At 57.9% G+C, this 26,198-nt stretch overlaps 1 protein-coding gene across 1 annotated transcript in view; it reads right to left on the bottom strand.

The window, feature by feature from the left end:
* The window catches only part of CPNE2 (copine 2), a 44,694-nt gene extending 24,561 nt beyond the window's left edge, over positions 1-20,133 (bottom strand). Inside the window, exons 1-4 of the mRNA XM_045806842.2 lie at positions 19,930-20,133; positions 5,139-5,353; positions 2,500-2,679; positions 883-957 (exon numbers count right to left, since the gene is read on the bottom strand). Of these exons, the coding sequence (XP_045662798.2) occupies positions 883-957; positions 2,500-2,679; positions 5,139-5,318 (435 nt within the window). The 5' untranslated portion in view covers positions 5,319-5,353; positions 19,930-20,133. The remainder of the gene's footprint in view (positions 1-882; positions 958-2,499; positions 2,680-5,138; positions 5,354-19,929) is intronic.
* Between the last annotated feature and the right edge of the window lie 6,065 nt (positions 20,134-26,198).

The following is a 26,198-nucleotide window of genomic DNA, read 5'->3' as shown; positions in this document are numbered from 1 at the left end:
CAGATGGGGAGGTTCTGAATCCCAAGAGGTGGGGGTGGGCTGGGGAGGGAACATTCCAGGGGGACAGGAACAGTGGATGAGGATCTGGGGTATGTGCGGTGCGCTAAGGGTTCAGTTTGCCCGGAACGCAAGTATGTACAATAAGGAGAGCAAGGTGGGGTTCGTCACAGCCTTGAACGCAAAGCTCCATGGGCAGGGGGCAGGGGGCAGTACGGAGCCGGGGAGGCTCCGGAGCAGGAGGGTGACTGTATACTGCACGCAGAGCTTCGGCCCTCCTCCCTCCAGCCGGCCGGTCCCTCCGGCAGCACACAGCCTCTGAAAGGAGGGAGCCTCGCTAGCCTAACCGCCCCAGGGCACTCCCTCTCTGGGCTCCAGGTCCCTCATCCGTGACACGGGTTTCCGGGCCTTGGAGGCGCCGTGCGAGGACGCAAAGGGCCTGCGACAGGCGGGGATCCGGGGATCGCTGCGCATCGCAGGGATCACTGCGCGTGGCTGTGATCGCTGTGCACAGCAACGGCAAACAGGGATCCGCGGGCAGGGCGCTTCTCAAAGACCCCCCCTAGGGAGGGCAGGCAGGGACGAGGAGGGGTGGGCGTGCTGGGAGGGCTATGGTGGCCCTCAGGGACGAGGTGGAGCGCCCCTGCCCTGGGAGCAGGCGGCCACCGGAGCCTCTGGCAAGCCCCCTACTCCCAGCTTGGCGGCCCCCAACGCATCATATGTGGAGCCGGGAGCCCGTTGCTAAGAGACCTGTTGCTAAGTTGTAAGTTGGGCCTTTTTACTCCAAACAAAGCTGGTGATTATCTGCCAGGGAAGCAGCCCATTGATGGGGGAGGGCAGCGGGCAGAGGCGGTGGGGTGCGGAAAGCAGGGAGGGGGCTGGTACCGTAATCAAGCCCTTCCCCGCAGGCTTGTCATTCATCAGTAGGAGAGGCCGAGTGATCTTCTTGCTGGAGACGATCTAGGGGGCGGGAGAGAGAAGAGTGGCGCTCCTGAGGGTTGGTGGGGAGCAGAAATGCTCAACAGGCAGCACCCACAGCCCGCGGCTCCACGCGGCGCTGGCTGCACCTCCCCCTGCCTGCCTGTCCTCCCAGCAACCAGCGCCAACTCCACCGGGCAGTGGAGGGGACTGATGCCCGGACGGGTTAAGACACCTGCTGGAGGGCCCACCCCCACTGACCTGGTTGCCCCCAGGCAAAGGCTGTTGCAAGGCTCACCTTCGGAGCCCCCTCGCGGCCTCCCCCAAAGCCAGCTACAGACCCACCCACCCCCTCCGCAGGGTGTGATCCCTGATGGAGAAGCTCAAACCCTGACTCCTCTAGTATTTTCATGCTCCGAGTAGGGAAGACGTTCGCACGGCGCTCAGCCATCAATGCCGTACAGACAGGAAAAGCAGAACACATTGTCAAGTTGCCCTCCACCATCTCTGTGCACCCCACTCCCACACTCTTCGGAGGCCCCTCTGGTTCTCAGCGTCTTGGGGGGGAAATGCCAGAGCTCGTGCTCATCTGTACATGTTCCTGTCCCCCGCCCCGTGCTGGTTTTCCTCCTTCACCGCCTGCACCCCTGTCCTGCGGGTGCAGCCACTGGGGGCGCCCAAGGGCACCGGCAGACCAGGAGCGGAGGAGAAAGGCTGGGCTGTGGTTTGGCACACGTGACGCCCCTGGGAGGGGGCTTCTCTCTAGTCCAGAGGCCTCCCCACCCCCACCCCACCCCCCAGCTCTCCCCAGGCCCTGGCCACCCACTGCCCACCCTGCCCGCTCACCCTGCTGCTCCCTCCCGTTACCCCTGGAGGGCTTGGACCCTGGGCAGGAATCGCAGGACAGGCCCTGGCTTGTTCCATCCCCTCTGGTGGAAGGTCCAGACCATTTTGGTGCACGCACTCCCTCCACCAGCACTGTGGCTAGGCGGTGGTCAGTAGCCCCAGGTGAAACCATGGGGAGGCGGAGGCCCAGGATGGGGCAGGCTCGCCCAAGGGCACCCGGCCCTAAGACGGCTGGAACAGGGGGCGAGGGGCTCCTAGCCCTGCAACCACCTAACTCCACGGGCTCACCAAGGATGGAGCTGGATGGGGGAACGAAGTTGCCCGAGTTTACACAGTAAGCCAGCCACCCAAACGGACTCCCATGGGTGCCCTGGCCGCGGTCAGTGCTCCTGCGCCAGGAAGTCAAGACCACATCTGATTCACTTCTAACAACCAGAAGTTCTGGCCACGCGGGGTCCCCATTCTTGTGTGGCAACAGCTTGCGGGCACTATGCCCTGTGTTTTCTGATGGGAACTCCTCAGCCTGGCCCCAAACCACCAGGCTACTCACCCCCTTTTGTACCTGCTGGCCCCCAGGGCTACCTGCATTGCCAGTGCTACCTTGGAAGCCAGCCAGGAAGATGGGGCTGGGGAAAGCAGCCGGAGGGACTCGGCCGAGGGCTACCCTGTCCTTGGGAGCGGCGTGATGTTGGGGTGGGGACTGCCTTGCCCTTAGCCCCCTGGAGGCGCCCGGCTCACCGTGCCCAGGCTGCAGGAGAACTGGCCCAGGAAATCATGCTCGTCCAGCTGAGTGCTGGACTTGTCCTGGTCGAAGAGGGCGAACTTGAGCTTCTGCACCTCCTCAAAGTGGTAGTCGAGGACGAACTTCTTGGAGAACGCGGGGTTGAGGTTGTTGACCGCGGTTTCCGTCCTGTCATACTAGCAGAGGGGCAGGGAAACAGGAGCCGGAGTCAGGCGGCTGGCTCAAGCCTTCTCGGCTGCCCGAAACCATTCTGCAAACTTGCAGAACACCGACTCGTGGCCGGTTACCTGGGTGACTCCCAGCTCACAGATGAGGACACTGATGCACAGAGAGGTTAAGGGACTTGCCCGAGGTTGAACAGCTAGAGGGGCAGGGTCAAGATCTGAACTCAGGTCTGACTCTAGCACTGACACTCTGAACCCTTTGGCCTTGGCCCCATACCAGGTGCCAGGGGAAGAGCTCGAGGCGTGTCTCTGCCTAGGTAAGTGGCAGACAGAAAGTCCCTTTTCCCATCAGGGCCTCAGTTTCCAGTTCTGTAAAATGAAGGGATTTGACTATCAGTGGTTTCCATCCTTTTCATCTTGGAAGAACCCTTTTTTCAAACCACATTACACATGGAAACTGAGAGACGGAACAGAGAGAAGGAGGGGTCCTTAGGGGCACGTGGGGGCAGGTGTTTGTACCTGGGCATTGTGCAGCTCCCCCCCCCCCCCACTGTGGAAACCAAGGCCCGGGTAAAGGCTGGGCCTTGTCTTATGGGTCAGGGGTGGGGCTGGGGCAGGAACCCCGCCTCCTGGCCTCTCTACACCGAGGCCCCAAACCGCGGAGTCCGGGTGATCGTCTATTTTGGGGCCTGGACTATGTTGATTTTTCCTCCCACCCAGTCCATTTCCGAGGGCTGGAGCAGCAGGGATGGAAGAGGTCCTGGCCCTGGGCTATTTTTAGCAAGGGTGGTCAGCCTGGGTGAGAGAGAGACTGTCCGGGGGAGGGGGGTGCTGGTGGGTGGTGCCATGAGTCAGGATGGGGTGTAGTGGGGAGGACACCATTTCCTGATGGATGGGTGGGGGCTCCAGAGACCTGGCAGAGGGGCCCAGGATACTCCCGGCACACCGGCTTCAGTCCTCAGCTGACCCCATGTTCCGCCTCCCACTTGTGGCTGTGCTACCAACACACTGGGTGACACAGAGGAGTCCCTACCCATCCCGGGCCCTAGTTTTCCCCTCTGTAAAATGGGTCAGCAGTCTCAGCACCATTTCCTTGGCATCATAAGAAGGAGCCAACACCTGTGGAAACTCTTTGTAAACCACAGTATGTTCGGTGGGCTGCCCACTGTGGCTCAGTTGAAGAGCTATTAAAAATAAATACATATTTTAGAAATTTTACATGCATATAAAAACCACCTCAAAGGCTGGATACCAAACCGTTAACAGTGATTCTCCCTGACACGCAGGTTTCCCACCGTTCTGCTTTCTCCAGGTCTACCTGTCTTTTCCAAATCTGCTACAATGAACATAGACCCCTTTTAAAATAAAAACCAACTTTTAGAACTTGAAAGTGTCCATGGTTTGGACGTCTCAAAACCCTTCCTCAAGCTCTCTCTCTCCCCAGCCCTCAGGCCAAAGTCTGCCAGTTCAGAAGTCCTTGGCACCATCCACCTCCCTAGTTCTGGGGCTCTGCAAGGTAGGCAGGGGGAAAAAAAATCCTCATTTCACAGATGAGGAGACAGGCTCAGCGAGGGACAGCCACTTGCCCAAGGCCACACAGCAGGGAGTGACAGACCTGGGTCTTGTTCCAGCTCTGGGACTAAAGCCTGAGTTCCCCATTTCTCTGTCTGTTCCTCACTGACTGTCCGTTCATTTAGGAGTAAATCTGGAAAGTTATTTTAAAAATGGAAGCAAGCATTTTGTAAAACTTTAAGGTTTTAACTATATAGTATAGGAATTAAAAATACTGCAATAAACACAATTATAAATATAAAACTTAATTATAATAACTTAAACACAAATATCATTATTTTAAGTAGTAATATACATACATTTTATTTATTCGTTTTTTAAAATTTTATTTATTTAGGGATGCCTGGGTGGCTCAGTCGGTTGGGCATCTGCCTTCGGCTCAGGTCATGATTCTGAGGTCCTGGGATCGAGCCCCACATCAGGCTCCCTGCTTGGCGGGGAGCCTGCTTCTCCCTCTGCCACTCCCCCTGCTTGTGCTTGTTCTCTCTCTCTCTCTGACAAATAAATAAGTAAAATATTTTAAAAAATAAATAAAATAAAATTTTATTTAAATAATCTCTACACCCCATGGGGGGCTCGAACTCAGGACCCCAAGATCAAGAGCCGCGTGGTCTTCTGACTAGGCCAGTCAGGTGGCCCTAAATACATCTTAGCTAAAATTTCACTTTTTAAGTAGGCTCCACGCCCAACGTGGTGTTTGAACGCACGAGCCGCGCACTCTACCCACTGAGCCAGCCAGGCGCCTTCTCAAATTTAATATTAAAAGCAACAATCTTCTAAGTAATCCCTGTCCCACCCAAGGGCGTCCGTAACCTGGAGGTCCCGGGATCCAGTGGGAGTCCCTCCCCCGCAACCCAGCCACGCTCCACCTGCCCCAGACGCACATGGAGGGGCCTCACCTCAGTCCACCTGCCATCGCTCTCTGTAAAGAGGACACAGAAGGGGTCAGACTTGGAAGTCACGTCCCGGTCCAGCAGGTTCTGGCCACTCACTGACAGCTCCACCTTGCACACGCAATACTGGGAGCCCATGGGGGCTGCCCCCGCTGCTGGGGCGCCCCCACTAGGGATGTAGGCCATGGGGGTTGGCGGCAGTGGCAGCAGTTCCTGGCAGTCTGGGGGATAGAAGTGGGGGTCAGAGAGGGTATAGACATCTGCTGACCCCTCCCCCCTGAGGAGCTGTTACCACCTGACCTTCAAGATGGGGGTAGAGAGATGGAAGGACAGGTGTGTTTACGGCGGGATGACAAAGGCAAAAGCTTGACAAAAGGAGAATGAAGAAAAATGAGTCCCTGGTAGGCATGTTTAGTTTGAAGTTATTATCTGTGTCGGTCAATTTTTACCTATGAGACACACGCAAGTCCAAGTTGCCCCTGTCAGATTAGCAACAGATCACAGTGGACATGCGCATCTAAGACGTTCATTTTGCCAGGAAAACCTGCGCTTCTCCTGAGCAATTAACATTTTGGCATCTTGTGGCTACAGTGGAGCTTATAACAGCTCGGGTTGCCCTCTTCGCTTTGGCCACTAGGAAGCTCATTCCTGATAACTTATCCGAAATTTGACTTTGTTCATTGCACTCTTGTTCATCTTGTGTATCCCAGGCCTAAGCACAGTGACTGATGCACAAGGAGGCCCTTCGTGTATGCTTGTTGGATCAAAAAGATGAGCGTATCAATCAGTGAATGGACAGACCCTCCACATTGCTCAGATTCTGCCTGAGTTGGCCCTTATCCTCAACATAGAATTTACTCTTTCATTCGCACATGACTTCCCCCAGATTCCACGTACAGGGCCTTATGTACTAATTCCACCGTCACGGCTAATTACCGGCATTTGCTTACTCGAAAGCAGTTCTGTTTTCCTCCAAGTGCAAGCTGTTCATCCGGAGCAAGTATGGAGAAACCCATCCCAGGGGGTTACGGGCTCCACCCACAACAAGGCCCCGCGGACAAGCCCTCTGGCTCTCTGTGCCTCAGTTTCCCCATCTGCCCACGAGACATCAAGACACAGCTCTCCCAGACTCCGGTGGTCGGGTCTTATTTCCGGTAGCTCGTGTGTAGTTCACATAGGCCCCGTCACATGAGTCCAGCCCCCACTTACCCACAAAGGCCAGGTTCCAGTTCCCTATTATTTCACCCCCTCACTGCTGAGTGGGTGACCGGCCAGGCACTGCCCCAGAGTGGGGGACACAAATCCAACTTCTGTGCTTCTAAGCACCGGCTACGAGCTGCGCGCGATCGATCTGGCAATCCTGTCATTCACTCTAGAGTGTTTCCGACCATCTACTAGGTCCCCGGACCCGGGCGGGACAGGGATCCTGCAGGAAGAAGGCCGCCCAGTCTCAGCTCTCCCAGTCTGGCTGACGGCACGGGGGGAGCAGCCAGGGCCTGCGGGGCACTGGGGCTGTATTCTGAAAGTGATGGGAGTCTCAGAGGGTTTTAAGCAGAGAGGTGACGCGATCTGATTTGTGTTTTGAACAGCTGACTCTAGCCCCTGTGGGGAGAAGGGCATGTTAGTACCAAGAGGCAGCAGGGAGGCTGGCGAGGAGGCGGCTGTCAGCCAGGCAGGAGGGACCAAGCCACAGTGGCCACGCTGGGCCCAGCCTTCTCCCTCTGACCCCGGCCACGGCCCGCATCCTGAGCGCCAGCCCGCTTGTGGCCGGGCAGACGGAGGCCCCGGTCTGCACGAGGCCTGGGCGAGTGTGGGGCTGGCGCCAGAGGCCCCTCTCCCTCTCCAGACACAGCGCACCCCGGGGCATGCCTGACGGGGGAGAATCCGGAACAGTGACAAAGCCAGTCCTCGGCCCCCTCCCTCCCACCCTCCCTCCCACCGTCTGTCCCTACAACCTCATCATCACGCGAGCCCAGAGCATCAGGACTGCAATTTGCCCGCAGGATTTATTCCTGTCGTGTAAAAATTAGTTTCCACTGGAAGGGCTGGGGAAACTGCATTCCCTCTCCCTGTGTGCAGCTGGGTGGCCCTCCGCGTGGGGGAGGGGCGAGCGAATCCCTGACCCAGTCGGGAGGGTGCAGGGTGAGGGCGGATAGGGATGTCCAAAACGGACACCTTGCCAACTGGCTGAGAGATCGCCTGTTTATGCTCACAGCCACCCGGAGGTGGGGTGGCCCCAACAGTCATCCCCATTTTACAGATGAGGAGACAGGCCCAGAGAGTAGAAGTCATCTGCCCAAGGTCTCAGGGCCAGGAAGCCACAGAGGCAAGTATGAACCGGGTCTCCAGGCCCCCAGGAAGGCCCGGGCTGGGGGACAGCCGAGCACGGTGAGGAACTAGGACCTAGGTGGGAACGAAGGGGAGTCAGCCCGGCCAAAGGGAACCCCAGTTCCTCTGGAGTCACACTGTCCCCATCTCTGGGGTCATCCCCGGTGGGGCGGGGTCCCGTCCAGCTCTCGGGCCCCCTTCATGACGTGCCGGATGCCACAGCGCTCCCCCTGCTGCCAAGTCGGAGGCATCTGCTCTTTTCTGGGGGGTGTCGGGGACTTCCCCGTGCGTGCACGCACACGTGTATGGTCGCATATACACCCGTGTACACGTGCCCCGGACGAACAGAGGCGAAGGCACACACGCATGTGAACACCCTGGGGCTGCTTCTCCCCTGCCCTCCCCCACGTCCAAGCCACCGTCATCACTCCAGTGTCACTGCGCCGTCCTCCTACCCCACACTGGCTCCGGCCTGGCTGAGGGCATGGCCAGAAGGGCCAAGTCCCAGGGGAGGGTCAGTCCCGAGCTCCTTGGAGCCCACGACAAGTCCACCTGCTTTAGCTGGCCGGCCCCAGCTACGGGGAGCAAGAGCTGGCCGGGGAGGGGCACTTCTCCCCCTGCTCCGGGCAGGCACGTTCCCCATCCCCAACTCACCCTCTGGCTGGAAGCTTCTGGATCCCCGAAATGGGGAGCACATGATGTCCAGAGTTGGGGCAGGCGAGGGTCAGAGTGGGCCCCTCTGTGCCAGCCCGGCAGCGGGCAGGCGGGCCGGACCCTGAGGCCTGACGCAACGGAAAAAGAAATCACAGCTTCTGCCGGCCCGGGCCCCCTCCCCTCCTACTCCAGCAGGAGGGCAGGCGGACAAGGTGTCATTAAGGGAGGGCTGGGCCTGCCATGCGCATCTGGGCCAAAGGGAAACCTCCTCAATGTAGCACCCGCCCCACAGGTAATTTGAGGTTGCGGGCTGGAGAGGGCGCCTGGGGAGCTGGGGCCTGCTCGCAGATGGTCCCGACTCTTGGCCCAGGTGGGCGCAGGCCTTCCAGGGTAGCCAGACCCCAGGGAAGGAGCTGGAAGGGCAGGATACAAAACTAGGAGTCCCTCTTACAGATGAGGCGGAGAGAGGGCAGGGCTTGGGAATTCCCATTCATCCCTTCCACAAATACCGAGGGCCCTGCAATGAAGAGCAATGAACAAGACTGAGGCTTCAGCCCCGACTGGGTCCACCGGCCCCACCTCCTAACGCATCTTGCCCTTCAGGCAGGACACGACAGGCTCTGGAGGCTCGGGTGCTGAACCACGGGTGCAGAACATTTGGGTTTTAGCCAGAAACCTAGGAACACAGCATCCTTGACTTCTCTCTTTCCTTCACCCCTGCCCCCCATCTATCCCACGGCTGCTGTAGATTCCACCTCCACGACACATGCAGCAATGTCCTTGTCGCCCCACTTCACTGCACTGGCCCAGCCAGACTGCCATCATCTTGCCCAGCCATGCACTGGCCCATGACAGGTCTCCCTGAGCAACCCAGAGCCAGAGGGAGCCTTTACACATGCAGAGCAGATGCTATGGCTCTTCTACCTGAAAATCTTCCAGTGGCTTCCCCTCCCAGGCCGCACGAAACCCCAATTCTCCCCAGGCTTCTACCCCATCTCATGCCACCCTCCCCCTCACCCCATCTGTCCCAGCTACACTGGCCTCCTCCTGCTCTGTAAACATGTCAACCTCTCTCCTACCTCAGGGCCTTTGCACTTGCTATCCCCCCTGCCAGAAATGCTCTTCTTCACAGGATGGGCCTTGGTTATCAGAGGCCTTCCCTGGTCGCCCGGGCTAATGTGATTTCTGTCTCAGCCCCACACTGTGCCCTTTACAGATCATCGCAGTATACAATTTACTCGTCCATTTGCCTGCATATTGTCTGTCTGCTCCCCCTAAAATGTAACGTCCAGGAGGGAGGGATCACCACTGCTTCCCCAGCATGTCGGGCAGCAAGCACACATACTGAGGACTGAATAAATACGCACCAATCATGAGGGAGGAAGAGAAGCCACCAGGCAGGCTCTTCCACCCCCAGCCTCAGAGAAATCACAACCACCTCTTCCCGACGCACATTACAAAGATCACAAAGCCGTTACTCAAACCCTGCACCCTCATGATTTTTCCAAGAGACCAGCAGGACAGGGCCTCACGTCCCACTTCACAAGGGTGGAAACTGAGGCCCCAGAAGGGCAGTGGTGTCTCTGAAACAGGGAAGGATGATGCTGAGACCAAAGGCCTGTTTGCTTGACTCCATCCTTCTGCCCACTAGTGGCCCCGGTGGCTCAGGACCCAGGAGCCGGCTGCGTACCCCACTCACTACAGGGAGGAGATGCTGAGGCCAGGAGGGCTCCCAACTCAGAGGTGGGCGGTGCCAGGGAGACACCGAGAGAGGCCGGCACAGGGAGGTGGGCAGTGGGGCTGAGCTGGAGACCAGGGGAGCCAGATGGGGAAAAGAGGGGCTGGAAGGCGAAGGTTGGGGCTGAGGTGCCCAGGGAGCAGCCCCCACGCTAGAGATTCTCAGCTGGTGGGAGTATGGGGCTTAGTGCACCAACGGGACGGCCTAGCAGGACGTCTGCTGGGGGCAGCACGTGCCACTTGAAAAAGCGTGTTTAACTTGATACTTCGAAGATGAAACAAAGAAATTCCGTTTTCAGTGCCCACTATGGGAAAGAATGCTCTACAAAGTCTGGTCAGTGGCAGTCACAAGGATGGGGGCTCAGTCCTCTGATCGGTGCCAGAGACAGTTTAGAGCACAAGACTCTGGACTCAGAACGCCCGACTCTGAGTCCCTGGCTCTGCCATTTACCCGCTGTGTGTCCTTGGGCAAGTTACTTAATCTCTCTGGTCTCAGACTCCCCCCTCGACAAAACGATGACAGTGAGAGTGCTCTCGCAGGGTACTGCGCGGATTAAGCGAAGGAAAGCACTTAGAATGACAGCTGGTAGCTGGTGCCATTGTCAGCAATGCTTGATGGCTGGGGGCCGGCGGAGCAGATCGAAACCTCAGATGTGTGAAGTGTACGGATTACGTAAAAGGGGCCGAGGCTGAAAACCGGTTGAGAAGTGTGGCTCTGGGCTCCCCTTCTCAACCGGAAGACGCAGTGCTGGGATGCCAGTGGCAGGCCAGGTGGTGGATATGGGGCCAGGGAGGGGATAACGGATTCCGGCCCTACAAGGTGCACCCCTCAAGGCCTTTGGGTCCTCACCCACTCAGCGAATCCCGCTCCGTGGGGTCTCATCATTGAGAGCAGAGACTCCAGCGGTGGTGGCCCCAGGGCTCCCACGGCTCCACGTGTGTTTCCCCGGTGGGCCACCCCAGCATCTCCCGGGAGCTTGTGAGAAATGCAGCATCCTGGGCCCCACCAGACCTGCTCGGTCGGAGTCCCGAGAGTGGCACTTAGCAACCTGTGTTTTAACAAGCCCTCCTGGTGATTCTGCGGTGGGCTAAAGTACACACGCGGGCCAGCGGGGTGGCTGGAGGGGCGTCGATTCTGCGGTGGGCTAAAGTACACACGCGGGCCAGCGGGGTGGCTGGAGGGGCGTCGTGCTAAAATGCAGATTCTGATTCAGCAGGTCTGAGGACGGACCTCGAGGTCTGTGTTTTGTTTTTTTTTTTAAGATTTTATTTATTTATTTGACAGAGATAGACAGCCAGCGAGAGAGGGAACACAAGCAGGGGGAGTGGGAGAGGAAGAAGCAGGCTCCCAGCGGAGGAGCCTGACGTGGGGCTCGATCCCATAATGCCGGGATCACGCTCTGAGCTGAAGGCAGATGCTTAACGACTGCGCCACCCAGGTGACCCAATGTCTGCGTTTCTTAACCAGCCCCCAGGATGCTGAGGCTGCCCATCGGAGACCACACTTTGAGCACTGAGCTCCTACATCCACGGCTGCAATACGGCCACCTAATGGCTGGCCACGTCCCAGGGAGGGCTCTGGTTTAGCTCGCACTTGGCATAATGAGGCAGATGTCGTATCTGGTGCATGATCATACCAGGCCTGCTCCCGGCCAGGTCTCTGCAGATCTCTGAGTTTGCAATATCTGGTCCGGAGGGTAGCACTGATGGCCGGAGCCCTCGGTTAACCAGATGCCTGGTCCCCCACTGGCCCTGAGGGCTACACTGGCTGATCTTCTGGGGTCGGAGCGTGTCTTGATTGTGTCCAGATCCAAGTCGCCTCCTTCGCCCCATTTCCTAGATGAGACGATCCACGAAGACAAATGGCAACTGTATGAGGCTTCCCCAGAGCAAACAGAACCAATAGGATGGCTATATATAGAGAAAGAGATTTCTTTTAAAGAATTGGCTCATGCAGTTATGGGGGCTGGCAAATTCTAAATCTGTAAGACAAGACGGAAAGCTGGAAATTCAGGTCGGAGGTGATGTGGCCGTCTTGAGTCCAAAAGCCACAGGGCAGGCCAGGCAGGCTGGAAACTAGGCAAGACTTCTCTGTTGCAGTATAGATATATTTTTAAAATAAAATCTACCCTGATGTGGGGCTTGAACTCACGACCCAAGATCAAGAGTCACATGCTCTACCCACAGAGAGAGCTGTCAGCAGGGTGCCCCTCGATGTCGTAGTCTTGGGGCTGAATTCCTTCTTCTTGGAAAAGTCTTTGCTTTTATAAAAGGTCTTCAATTGATTGGATGAGGCCCACCCACATGGTGGAGGGTAATCTGCTTTAATAAAAGTCCACTGCTTTAAATGTTAATCACATCTAAAAAATACCTACACAGCGAGATCAGACTGGCATTTAACCAAACAACTGGTCACCGTAGCCTGGCCAAGGTGACACATAAAATTAACTACCATCAGACATCCAGCCCCTAGGAGACCTGCGTGGAGCAGGAAAACCGGGTGCTGGGGCTGGAGTTCGGGGCCAGCCCTTCCTAAATGCGGGAGCTAGGAGGGCCTACTCCTACCCTGCCAGCTGGAAGGCAAGCGAGGCGGCGGGTGTGGTGTGCTGATGGAGAAACAGTAATACGCGGAGAGTAACAAGAACGCCGGCCCCAGGCCCTGTGCCGAGTACTTATGGACTTGACTTCCACGGCTCCACTCCCATTCTCCAGACGGGCAAACGGAGGCTCGGAAGGGCCTGCATCCTAGAGCCTCTACTAAGATGACTCCGCACCAGTTCTCTGCTCCTTCTGGATCTTAGTTTTTCTTATCAATGGACTAGAAAGCACAAAAGGCCTGACCCACTGTAGCGGCTGGCTCAGGATGAGAAAAACCTCTCGCTGGCTCCAGGCTGTTCTCAGGACCACACCCGAGCTCCCTGACAGAGCCCTCACACTTCCGGCTCCCGCGATGCCAGCCACCACCCGGAGTTCCGGCCAGACTTCTGCGTGCCTCTGTCATTTTGCATAGGCTGTTCCACCTGCCTGGAACACCCTTCCCCACCCCCCCCTTCATCTGGCTCTTGCATTCCTCAAACTCAGCTCAGCAAAACCAAATGCCATCGATACCACGGTGTCCCCCTCACCCCCCACCGCCACCCCCAGGCCAACAATACCAAGAGGGTGACAAGGGTGCGGAGCTCCTGGAAAGCTGCTGCCAGTGAGCGCGTGGCCTGGTACCAACACTTCGGAGGAACGTCCAGCAGCGTCTGCAGAAGCCAGTGCTGTGATGACATGCCAACGCCCAGCGGAAACATCAGGCACGCGGGTTCACCAAAGGCCCCTGCAGTGGCTCTTGTGGCAGCACTATTCCTAGTGGCCCCCGACTGCCTATGCCCCGAACGCCCATCACCAGGAGGCGGGCTAAGGAAGCAGGGCCGCCCGCACCACGGGTTACACCATGGGTTATACCGCGGGGCTCGCGGACATGCCCGACAGAGCCGGACATAAAGGTGTACACGGTCCTGTCTGACTTCCTTTGCAGGAAGCGAAACGGGCAAAACAGGTCTATGCTGCTGGGAGTCGGGAGAGTGGGGAGACGGGTGTGGGGAGAAGGGCTTGTGACCTGACCGGGAGGGGGCACCGGAGATGGTCGTGTATCCGTTCCTGGGTCCCCCGTGCCGCTGACGGGTGCTTTGCTTCGCGGACTGTCCCCAAGTCGTACACGTGGGACATCTGCTCCATTTTTGGACATTTCATACTTCAGTGAAATGTTGTAAAACCAAAAACTCCAGGACTCCTCTACAAAGCCACTCCTGAGCCCCTGGTCCTTGCGGGGGGAAGCACCGACATTGTCACCGTACCGTGACCACAGGCTTAGGAAACATCACCGTCCTTTGTTGCAAGTGAGGAAAGAGGAAGGGGACTACAGGCTGGGATTTCAGAATCATGAGCTGTGTCTCAATCGGCCAGCTGAAAGGCTTGAGAGCGTATCTGGTCCCACCTGCCAGGCACACACCAACCCCAGCCACAGCCCCGGTTCTCTGGGGAGGGGGGTCCAGCCCCCCGAGCTGGTCACACCCCTGGGCCCTCCCTGCAAGCCCAGGGCTGCCCCGGCTCCCACCAGACGGCACGCAGCCCCCCCGCCCCCCGAGCAGGCCAGGCTCTTGCCAAGATGGGGGGGTGGCATCGCGACACCAAGCGCTTCTCTACCTTGGCTAAGGCACCGCACCCGACAGGCAGCCAGGCCATTATGGGGATAAATATAGCTGCAGACCGCACAGTGAGGGAGCAGCAGCAGGGGTCTGACACCCCCCGAGGCCCCCAGCTTCCATCAGACCACACCCAGAGCGAGGCTATTCTCTGCAGCCCCCTGCCAATCACCAAGCTCTGGCGCCTGGGGAAGGAGCCTCCCCGCTTCAGCTCAACCTTGGTCCAGAGGCCTTGGTCCGTGTCTCCTCAGCCTATCTCTCCGCGGCTGGTGCAGCAAGCTGCCAGGTGGCCTCCACCCTCCCCCCGCCCCCCAACCCTTCTGGGAGTCCAGGCGCTGGGTTAAGTCCTGCTCCTGCCACTCCTCCCTCCCAGGCCTCAGCGCCTTCACCTGCAAAGTGGAGCAGGGGTCGGCCTACACTCCCGCCTCCCAGGAAGCGCGACGGGATGAGTGTGGATGTGCTCTGGGATGCAGAAAGTACTTCAGGGACCTCGGGAGTGGGCCTGGCCGAGCTCGGAGGCTGGACCAAGCTAATGGAGGATGGAGGGCATGGTGGTGGTGGCCATCGGCCAAAGTCATTCCAACCTGGCTTCATCCGAAGGGGGCAGCCTCAGGGATGGAAGCAGCCCTGGGTCTTTCTTCCCTGTGGTGCCCCTGCTCACCCGGTGACTACCATGGGGAGACTAGAGACAGGAGCTCCCCCCAAATGTGTCAAATCTCGCAAGTTCCTTCCCCTCTCCATGCCTCAGTTTCCCTGCCTGTGAAGGGCTTGGGCTCCTTCCAGCCTTGAGGAGTCTACACATACCCATCGGTCTTCCCTGGGCTGCTCTGGGCCTCAGCCCCAAGCTCCCACCCAGAATCTCTGGGCTGATGGACCCTGAAAGTCACCTGGGCTCACCCAGGACCGAAGCCCCTCCCAGGTTCCTGCACGGGTGGCTAGGCACCGCTGCTCACGCCTCTCTGCATGGGGGGCTCCCCCACTCCTGGTTGATGGCCTCCTTCAGCTCCCTAGCTTTCAGGCTGCCCGGCCCACACCCTGCCGCGCTGAAGGGCCGCCCTCAGCCAGACCAGCCAGAGAGCGCTCGCTAGTTCAGGCCCGCCCCTCCTCAGCGAGTCCTTCTGGTCAAGGACATCACCATCTGCTCCTGGGCTCTGGGTCCCAGCTCCCAGGCAGTCCTCCCTGTGGAGAAGGAAAAAGTAACGCGGGCTGAGTGTGCCTGGTCCTGTCCTGAGACTTACAGCATTCCAGCGTGGCCTCCCTGCGATCCCAGGACACGTGCCCTCTTACTAGCACCCCATTTTACAGATCGGGGAACTGAGGCACAGAGAGGTTATGTAAACTGTTAGAGGTTGAATTATGTTCCCCTAAAAGCTAAGTTGAAATCCTAACCGCGCCCCCCAGTACCTCAGAATGTGATCTTTTCTGGAAAGACAGTGGCTACAGATGTAATTAGCTAAGATGAGGTCAGACGGGAGTAGGAGGGGCTCTTAATCCAATATGACTGGTGTCTTTATGCCGCGGGTGTGTGTGTGTGTGTGTGTGTGTGTGTGTGTGTGTGTGAAGGAAGCAGGGAGCAGAGCGAGGGCTGCTGCCACAGCTCCCAGGAGCTGAAGAGGCAAGGAAGCACCATCCCCTAGAGCCTTAGAGGAGCAAGGCCCTGCCAACACCCTGAATTTGGACTTCTGGCCCCCAAAATGGAATGTATTTCTGTCGTGGACTGCCCAGTTTCGGGTCCTTTGTTACAGCAGCCTAGAAAACAAATACACGACCCACGATCATCCAGCCGGTCCATGGCGAACCAGCGTGGGACACCGGGCAGCTGGGCTCCCTGTGTGCATGGTGCAAAGCACGTCCCTCCCCGAGGGGCCACAGGGGTGACTTGGAAAGATGGCTGCGGCCCAAAAGGAGGGAGGGGTCAGATGGCGTCATCTGCTGGGAGCTGACACGCTCTCTCCTGCATCATGGGGAGGGGACAGCCAGGCCACAGCCGGCAAGCCAGACGACCCCAGCTCCTTGCAAGATACAAAAGCCACCAACGGAGAAAGAGGGGTCTTGGAATATACTAAGCTTGCCCCTACCTCAGGGCCTTTGCATGTGCTCTCTCCTCCGTCTGGGGCATGCCTCCCTCTTTCATTCATTCAGAAATACCCACTGAGCACCTGACAGCTGGGATACAGCCATGAACCAGAGGCAACCGCCATGGATTAGCACGCCTGCTCAATGTCGCGGCCTCCTCCTTGAGACCCCTCCCTGATGCCTCACACTGCGCCCCCCGCCACACTCACTTCATCTTGCCTTATTCTCTTTGGGGTCATTTTCCACTGTCTGAAGTCCTCCTGCCTCCTTGCCATTGGCGGGCCCCTCTCTGTCCCCCCATTCCACTCTGAGCTCCATGACAGTGCCCCAGCTTCAGCACCGTCCCTGGCCCGGGGGAGCTGCTCAATGAGCATGTGCGGAGTGACAACCGGGTGACCGCACAATGGACGGAAGATGGGACCCAAAGCCATGGGAGGAAGAGGAATCATGGCCCTCTCTGGTTCACAGGCCCCGTCAAAGCCGCCTGAAGAACCCCAGGAAGAAAGCCGTGGGGAAAGCTCCCAATAAGGAGCCCCATCTCCTAGACAAAGAAACTGCGGTCGGAGGGGTTAAGAGCCGTGGTCCAGGTCATGCGGGGAGTGGATGACCCTCTCCAGTGCACCTTAGTCCCCTGGGGAAGCAGCCCATGGCAGCAGCGGCCCCCTCTGCCTCCTCCGGCCCCCAGTCCCTCAGTGCCAGGCAAATCCCACCCTCTCCGGACACGTGCTTTTCCCTCCTCCCTCGGCAAGCCCGCTGCCCTGTGCCGCTCCCCCAGCACTTAGCAGGGTGAGCGGGGAGGCCTCAGAGACCCAAGAGGGCAAGCCATGGCTCCTCCGGGCTCCACGAGCCCACATCACAGGCCCCTTAACAGGAGGCTACGACGCAGGGCAGCCCCAGCCACTCATCTTTTATTTATCGGGCACCTCTCTCAGGGCAGGGAGAGGGCCCTGAACAAGATGGGCACTGGCCTCGCCCGTCCCTGGGGCTGATAATAAGCTGTAAGTAAATAAAATTGACTCATTTACACAAATGAGTAAATCAGGTGACTGCAGAAGGTGGCTAACCCCCAAGAAGAATTGAGCAAGGTGATATACAGTGAGTGAGCAATCAGCAGCTAATTAGCCTCGTCTCAGACCCTGGAGGAAGAAGGTGAGGACAGAGCTAGTGGAGAACACTCCAGAACACCGAACAGCACAGTCCACTTGACCCCACCATGGGAGCAGAGGCCAGGTGGCTCACCGAGGGGAGAGGGACTGGGCTGAGAACGAGGAGGTACCTCGGAACCCCACCCAGCTCTCAGGCAGTGCAGGACCTCAGGAAGTCGGGACTCCCCTTAGGACCCCACAGTCTCCCTCTGGACAGTGGAGGTGGGACATGACTGTCCTCTTGTCCAGCTGCTGCCTGCCAAGATTAGGGTGACCCAGCCTCCTGGCTCCCAAGGAGCCCATCCTGTGTCCTGCAGGAGGCTGGGCAGGAGAGAAGGGGATCCTACCCCTTTCTGAGGCCAATTCTCCAAAGGAGAGGGGGCTGGATTCCTGAAATGATTGCCCCTGATCCAGCAGCCCCTGTAAGGGGTGGGGGTGGGAGGGGAGAAAGTGGGAGACTTCCATCGGACAGCTGGGACCCTGGCCCTGGGCTGGAGTGGTTTCACCGCCATCCCTCTGGCATTGGGTCCTCAGTAGGGGACCGTGTCTCGGGACAATGCTTCCCGCTCTGCCAGGAGTGAAGGAGTTCATAGAGAATGTTCTTCTGTTTTCTGTCACGCCTTAGAGCCCTGGGAGGCCAGCCCAAGGTGCAGGCCATGGGAACTACAATTGGACCTACCACTCCTCATGGTGTCCTCCTCACTTGGGCAGAACCTTGCCACTCAGGACTCTGCACTTCGAACAGTCCAGACGACCGCTGTTTGGCTTCTGAGGCTCTTCTCTCCAAGGAGGAGGCAGGAGAGGGAGGAGCAGGCTGGCCTTAGAAAACCCCAGAAGGAATCTTAAATGCCCTCATCGGGCTTATGGATATTCCCAGGAATAACTATACTGACAGTTAACAGTGACTGAGTGCTTGTCACCAGACCTGTCACAATGCTGACACATGAGCCCTTTGTCGCCTAATTTAATCCTTACAACTACCTTTAAATAAATACACAATTACCCTAAAAGATTACGAAGGTATACAGAGTACTGTTTCACTACTTTGCAGGTATAGAAACTGAGGCTCTAAATCCCTGGCCCTCCCCCCGGGGGGGGGTACCTTGAAACACCACACACGCCATTCATGAAGCACGCCCCACTTTGCAGAACCCGTCCCCCGGGTGCAGCCTCTGAACAGCCCTAAAAACTGGAATGTGTCATAGTTTGCTTCATTTTACAGATGGAAAACCCCCCAAGCCCCGTGAGTGAGAAGGCACACGGACAGGAAGTGGCAGAGGGCAAGGAGAATTCCAGTGTCAGCATTCTCAGGCCCTGGTTCTTTCCATGGGCCAGACCTGCCCCGGGGGAACCCCTCTCACCGCGGCCCTGAGCTTGCCTGCCTGGGAGAGGACCAGAGCCCACTGGGCCGTATGCCAGAGGGATTGCAATAAAACCACTCCTTTCTGTTCGCATCCAGCCTCCAGGCGCACAGGTCCTTGACCATTAGCCCATTTTACAGATAAGCACGGGGAGGCTCAGAGGGGAGGAGTGGCCCCCCAGCTCACCCACCGGTGGGGGTTCAGACCCAGGTCTCCCAAAGCTGCCCAACAAGACTGGCCACAGGCAGGCTGCAGCTGCTGAAGGTTACAAAGGGGTTCCTCCCCCCAGTTACTGAAGCTGTGGGTACCCCAAGGCGCAGAAAAAGCACTCCACCCATGGGTGACTGCCCACACCCCTAAGGCAAGCAAAAACTAAGGCAGACAAACAAAGGGCCGCTCATAATTCTCCCAGATCCCTTGCCGGTGTCACTTTCCCCAAATAATAACAGGGCTGGGAGAATCACAGGCGGCGGGATGAGCCCTCAACTGGCTACCAGAGCGCTGGGTTCCAGTTCCCACTTGTGATCTTGGGCAAATCACAGCCCCCTTCCAAGGAGCCCCTCTCCAAGGGGCTTGTCTAAGGAGGGGGAGCGGAAGGCGGGGCTGGGGAATGGGATGGGAAGAGGGGAGTAAGACACCTCTATTCTCAGAAAAGCAGGGCGAGGAAACGGAAAGGAAGCAGGAGCCTCGCTCTTTCCCTCTCCCTCTCCCCCTGTCCCCTCACCCCACCCCCTTAACCACACAGGTGCCAGACAGCTTTTGCGAAAAAACTAGTTTGCAAACACACTTCGACTTCTGGGAAGCTGCCCAGCTCCATTCCCTCCCTTCCTTCCCTCTTCCTGGGCTGGGAGCTGGCTCTCCGGCAGGGCGCTGGGGCGGGGGTACTGTGGGGTCGAGAGCAGGGTGCCGGGGGCCAGGGGCCAGCCCGACCCCAAGTCTTCGGACAGCTACGACGGTGGCGGGGACTCTACCTTCCGGACGCCCCCAGGCTCCTCGGGGGAAGGTAGGAGAGTCCTAAAACAGCTGGGCTCGAACCCGGAGGGGCGCCACCCTCCTTCCGCACCCTCCCCGCTTTGCCCCGGGGCGCAACCGGAGCGCCCCCGCGTGGCCGGGTCGCAGCTGAGTCACCCAAGGGCCTGAGCGTGGGTGCGCGCGGGTGGCGGGGGCTTGGGGAGCCACGGTCCCCGAGGCGGAATCCAGCTTCCTTCCAGCCCGCCACCTGGGCCAGAAGCCGAGCCCCAAGGCCGAACTTAGCGCTCGCGCCAGGGCGCCCCGCCCGCCCCTGGCCCGCCCGGGCCCCACTCACCGCGGGTCCCGCGGGCGCCGCCCGCCTTCACGGCACTGGCGCCGCTGCCGCTGTCCGCGCTCCGGGCCGCCGGGGCATCCCGGGGCTCTCCCCTGCTCGGCGGGGCCCGCGGGCGCAGGACGGGCTCAGGGCGCTGCCCGCGCGGCCCTGGCAGCTCGCGTGCGCTCCCAGCCGCTCGGGGTCCGGCCCTCCTCCGGGGCGGGCGGCGGCGGCGGCGGCGGCTCGAGCTCCTCCCTCCGGCCGAGAGGGGGCGGGGGTGGGGAGGGAGGTGGGGAGGCGAGGCGGGCGCTTCCTGGAGGGGCGAGCGCTCCCCACGGGCGGAGCGGGGACGCTGTCCCGCCCGCCGCCCGCGGCGCCGAGCCCGTGGCTGGCGCGCCCTAGCGCTCCGGGCTCTCGTCGCCGCGGGGGCCGAACGCCCGGGTCCGGAACCCGAGGGTCCGAACGCTCGAGGTCGGAATCCGAGGGTCCGAACGTTCGAGGCTGGGACTCCGCGGATCGGAGCGCCGCTGGTTCGCACCCTCCCTGGCCGGCCTCGCCAGAGCCGCGGGCACCTCCGAGTTGCGAGCACCGTACGCTCAGGGCCGCGGACGCGGGAACCGAGGGGTGGGCTCAACCCGGGCCTGCGGGGCCCCAGCGCGCCGCCTGCAGCCTCGACCCCCAGATCCCCGCGCTGCGCCCTCGGGGGGGTCACCGCAGGGCTAGGTTCTGGGCCGTGTTGAGCAGCACTAGGACCGCAGTGTCCCCCCCCCCCCAATAGTAAAAGCTCGGCATTTTCTTGCCGCCAGACACTGGGAAGATGACACATATTTCTCTGGCAGAGACGATAAGATAAAAGACAGTTTCAACAGTGCCTGGGGGTAGTTAGCGGGAGCATAATTAAGGGGGGCCTTGAGGCGCTGGCATCGAGCCCCCCCCCCTTTCTGCGAAGGCCTTCTTTTGCCCTAGAAGAAGCACCAATTCTTAAGAAATGCATCTATCGCCCGGCGCTCCTGCTGCAGACCACTCAGCGGTATTTATGTGCACCCCCCACCCCCAATTCAGGGCATCGGACTGCTGAGCCTCATTTAACCAGACTGTGGGGGAGATCTCACGGCCACGTCCAGAGCCCTTGGTCCTGCGGCTCAAGGACCGGGCTCTTGGGTTGTGGGTTTTCCATTCCAGGTAGGAGAGGGTTAACTGGGAGACTCACACTGCAGCCTGTAAGCCTCCCTTCAGTCTGAGTCACAGGCACTTTGCAGCCTTAGAGGGGCCGCGTCTAAAAAACCCCAGGGCTCTGAGCTTTGTTCTCTGCCTGCCTGTCCCCCATCCTTCCTTCCTTTCTCCAAGCTCTCCTCACCTTTCCTCCACCGAGGTCTTCAAAGCCCTCAGCTCAGCTGTGGGGCAAACCGATCTATAGGCATACTTAGACCCAGCTCCAGCCCCACCTCCCCCAAGAAGCCCTTCCTGATTGATCTGGCCCCCAGCATCCCTTTCCTCTCCCTGCTTCGGAGACACAGGAGAGGCAGGTCCTGGGATGAACAATGGTGAACCCGAGCAGAGTCCCTCCTCTCAAGCTCCTCACCTCTCTGACCCAGGTAGTTGTATTATTGTGAAAAGTGCAAAGGTTGGAGGCAGGGTGGCACAGAAGACCAAACTCAGCCTTGGAGGTCAGACTTCCTCTAGGAGCCCCGAAGAATGAGGGAGTTGGGCCTGCCCAGGGCGAAGAAGATCCTGGATCCCTGGCCAAAGGGACAGAATATAATAAAGGTCAGGGACCAAGCAATTCCACTCCCAGGTATCTACCCAAGGGAAATGAAAGCCTTTGTCCAAACAAAAACACAAATGTTCACTGCAGTATGGTTCAGAATAGCCAAAAAGTGGGGACAAGGCAAATGCCCATTAAGCAATGAATGGATAAGCCAAATGTGGTCTATCCACACCGCGGAATATTAGTCAGCCATAGAAAGGTGTGGCGCGCATACACTCCGGACGAACTTCGAAACCGTGGTGCTAAAGGAGACAGTCGCAAAAGACCACATATCGTGTGATTCCATTTCCATGAAATGTCCACACTAGACAAGTCCACAGACACGGAAGGCAGCTTAGTGGCTGTCCAGGCCCGGGAGGAGAGATTGGGAAGTGATTGCTATTTATGCGGGGTTTGGGCGCCTGGGTGCCTCAGTCAGTTACGCATCTGCCTTCGGCTCAGGTCATGATCCCAGGGCCCTAGGGCTGAGTCCCACATTGGGCTCCCTGCTCAGCGGGGAGTCTGCTTCTCCCTCTGCCCTCCCCCCTGCTTGTGTTCTCTCTCTCTCGCAAAAATAAATAAAATCTTTTTTAAAAAATGTGGGGTTTCTTGGGAGATGATTAAAAACGTTCTGAAATTAGACGATAGTGATGGTTACACAGCTGTAGGTATGTTCACACCATTGACTTGTATACATTAAAGGGGTGAATGTTATATCTCAGTAAAGCTGTCTAAAACAAGGGCAGGGATCAGGAGAGGCCAGAGGTCAATTGATGAAGGCCAAGTGTCCATCACATGTTGATTCCACGCTCTGTCCTTGATCCACACACAGTGCAAGGCCGTTACAACAAAAGGTTGAAGGGAGTCTCTCCTCGCTCTGCTAGAATTCTGTCTGCAAAAGCAGAAGGCCTTGATTTCCTGAAATAGGTCTATATTGTGTGTGTGTGTGTGTGTGTGTGTGTGTAAAACACCTGCTGTCTCGGTGTTTATGTCCACCGCCTAGGCTGTCTGGACAGACAGATCAGAATTACCAGGGCTGCCTGTACACGTCAGTGTGCTTGTGAATTAAAGCCACTCGGAAAGAGACTGTGTGGCAGGCCCTGGCTGGGTGGGGGGGGGGGGCACTTATTTATGCTGCATCCCAAGTCACCCCAAACCTTATTATCTATCTCTCAAGGCTTGGGGGGGGGGTGTCACCTGGGCTCAGCTGGGGCGATTCTTGCCTAGGATTTCTCAAAGAGCTGCAGTCAGACCATGGAGTTATCTGGAAGGCATGTGTATGGCTGTTGATGCTAGCTGTCAGCTGAGAGCTCAGCTGGAGTTGGCCACTGGAACCCCTGTCCATGACTGTTCATGTGGCCTCGGCTTCCTCGGAACATGGTAGCTGGTTTCCAAGAGTGAGCAGCGTCCTAGAGAACCAGGGGAAGCCTTGTTATCTTTTACAGAACCTTAGCCTTGGAAGTCACACGATGTCACTGCTGCCGTAGTTACCAGCTCACTCTACAGACCCGCCTCTCAGTGACAGGACTGTCCCTGTCACATTGTAGGGAGAGCAGGTGGGATGGGAGATAAGCTGGTCATCTTCGGAGAACACCGTCTGCCATAGGGAGTTGACACGGAGACACAGGCACGAGGGAAACGTCCCCTCAAGAATCCCATGGCTGCCTCCAGGGCCAGATTTCAGGCACGGAGTTGTGGCTCTGGGTTTGAATCCCGGCTGCTCCAGGTATTGTCTGGGCGAGACCACTCAGCCCTCTGGGCCTCAGTCTCCTCCTTGGTGAGATGGAAGGATAGATTTAGTATCTGCTTCTTGGGATGCTTGTGGGAATTCAGTGAGACCCTCCTGTGGCGAGAACAGTACCAAGCACGCCCAGACACAGGACTATCTTTAAGTTCCGGAGCTGCGGTCGCTGTGATGCAGGGAGGCTCCCTTCTAGGCTCAGGATGCCCAGCGCCCCCTACCCTTCCGGTCAGCCCCAACCTTGTGCTGAAATACGGGGGGGGGGGGGGGGCGGGGACCACGGGGGCAGCCCAGGAAACTGCACGCTTCTGTCCGAGGCACTCAACCTGGGGACCCCAGTTGGCCTTTGTTCTCTAGTGAAAGTTCCTTTTCTGTCACCTCTTCCCCAGGGTAAAAGTCCCTTTCTGGGCAGTCAGAGCAGGGCTGGAGTTGGTGTGGGATGAGCAACAAGGTACGGTTTCCCAAGGCCAAGGCCAGGAAGGACTCCTGTTCTGGAGGCTGGGAGAGACATGCAGTAGGGACGGGGTGTTTCACCAGGGTGGCCGCCGGGGCAGGAGGAAGGCCAGCTGTCCCCAGAACTTCCTGAGACCAGTCCTGGGAGGACCTTTACCAAAGCAGCCATGCAAGGTCTTTTCCAGGAAGCTGGGGGATGTGTCCAGAGGGCGTGTCCAGCTCCGGCGGGGGTGCGGCCACCGCCCTGGGCCTGGCCTTGGCCCTGGCCCTGCAGGGGGGTTGGGGCAGAAGCAGGGCTGGGTAGAATGCACAGCCCTCCAGACTTGGTGCGGGGCTCTCTCTCTGAAGAACACACAGACCTGCAGACCAGTTAAATCCCCAGCCGGGACCACCTCCACTTCCTTCTCGTTCCACGATTGGAATCGAGGCTCCCGGAATACTGGCTGCGTGACCTTCGCAAGTCTCGTTCGTCTCTGGGCCTCTGTTTTCTCCTTTGTCAAATGGGAGTAGATCGTGGCTGAGATGATGGCTATGGGTCTAGAGAAGATGGTGGAAGCCCTACAGAACGATCACCAGGCAGGGCAGGTGACAGAGGGTTCAAAACCCTCCCCGAGGGAGAATTAACCAGCAGGGCACCTTCGCAGCGCTGGTGAAAGTGGGTCCTAGTGCTTGTTTCAGTTTGCTCATCCCCTCACTGTACAGATGAGAAAACTGGGTCTTCCCCTGTGGGACTGAGTCACAAACCTTGAACGTGGTTAAGAGAGTAGATCCTAAGAGCTTTCATCTCAAGGAAAAAAAACCTTTTTTTTCTTTCTCACTTTTTTAGGGGGGGGGGGTAACTCTAGGAGACCCTGGGTGTTAATTAACTTACTGTGGTCATCATTTCACGATACATGTGAGTCAAGTCCTCAGCCTGTGCGCTTGAAGTCATACAGTGCCGTCTGTCGTGTGTGTCTCACTGAAACTAGAGAGAAAAGTGAGCAAAAATACAGTCACGAAACACAGGCTTGCTTCCTGGTGTGACCGCTTACTAGCTCTGTGCCTTTGCATAAGTCAGGAAAAATGTCTGGGTCCTCCTCTGGAAAGTGTCCTCCTCTGGAAAGAGAGGGTTACCGCATTGCCTGGGGTTTTTTTTTTTTTTTTTTAATACTCAGTTTTTTAAAAAGGCATTTCAAAAAGCTCCCCAGGTGATTCTAACCTGTAGTCAGGGGTGAGACCCGCTCACAGGTGGACAGGCAGCCTCTCGAAGCTAAGTATGGTCCAGCACGATAGACGTCACTTGGGGGGCTTCTTAGAAATGCAGACTCCTAGGCCCTGCCCGACCCCTGCTGAACCCACATCTGCATGTTAACTAGATGCCCAGATGATTCCCTGCACGGGACATTTCCATAACTGTGATTTCAGAGTTTGAGAAGTATCGGCCTGGGCAGTGGATTTCAGATGGGTGTGTTTGTGGACAAGACGGAAGGGGCAATCTGGGAGGACTTGAGGCCTGTGAGGACAAGAAGGGAGATTGTGGCTCCCATCAGAAAGGTCGATATTCAATCTGTAAAACCATGGGACAGAGGCCAAGTGACAAAGTAGCAGAATGAGCTTCTCCCAGCTTTGCAGACAGACGGGACTCTTACTGGCCCAACCACATTCCTGGGGAGAAGACTCTCGTCCAGAGCCTGGGAGCACCATTTTCTTTACACTGCTCACCTGGCCACAGCCTTACTTTTCTTTGAATTGCGTTGGTTTCATATAGGTACTTAAACAGCTTACTGTTCAGAGGAAGGGGGCGGGGAGACTGGACCTCATCCATGTTGTTGGGGAGGAACACAGTCCAAGCCTCCCAGCAAGCAGGTGCCAGAAGAGGAAGATGAGGGGCGCCTGGGTGGCACAGCGGTTAAGCGTCTGCCTTCGGCTCAGGGCGTGATCCCGGCGTTAGGGGATCGAGCCCCACATCGGGCTCCTCTGCTATGAGCCTGCTTCTTCCTCTCCCACTCCCCCTGCTTGTGTTCCCTCTCTCGCTGGCTGTCTCTATCTCTGTCAAATAAATAAATAAAATCTTTAAAAAAAAAAAAAAAGAGGAAGATGAATAAAATGAGCAAGGTGGGTGGGCCCAGCCAGCTCCGCAGTGCTGAAGAAACCGTTTATCTCAGGGCAGCTGCTGGAAGTTCCTTGGGCTTTAGAACTTGGGCAGAGCGGAAGGGGAAAGAACAAGAGAAAAGTAAAACGAATAAACAGCAAATGGAGAGTGTCCCCGAGCTCGAAGCTCTCCCGGTGTGCATTTCACCTGGCCTAGAGCTTCTGCTTGGTGCTCTGTTCCTTCCTCAGCCATGATGTCCGTGGGCAAGTCATCTTTGG

This window comes from Ursus americanus, chromosome 21 (assembly GCF_024610735.1).
Source record: "Ursus americanus isolate L20-20 chromosome 21, mUrsAme1.1.p, whole genome shotgun sequence".
In the NCBI taxonomy this organism is placed as follows: domain Eukaryota; kingdom Metazoa; phylum Chordata; class Mammalia; order Carnivora; family Ursidae; genus Ursus; species Ursus americanus.
This window is presented reverse-complemented; position numbering and strand designations above follow the sequence as displayed.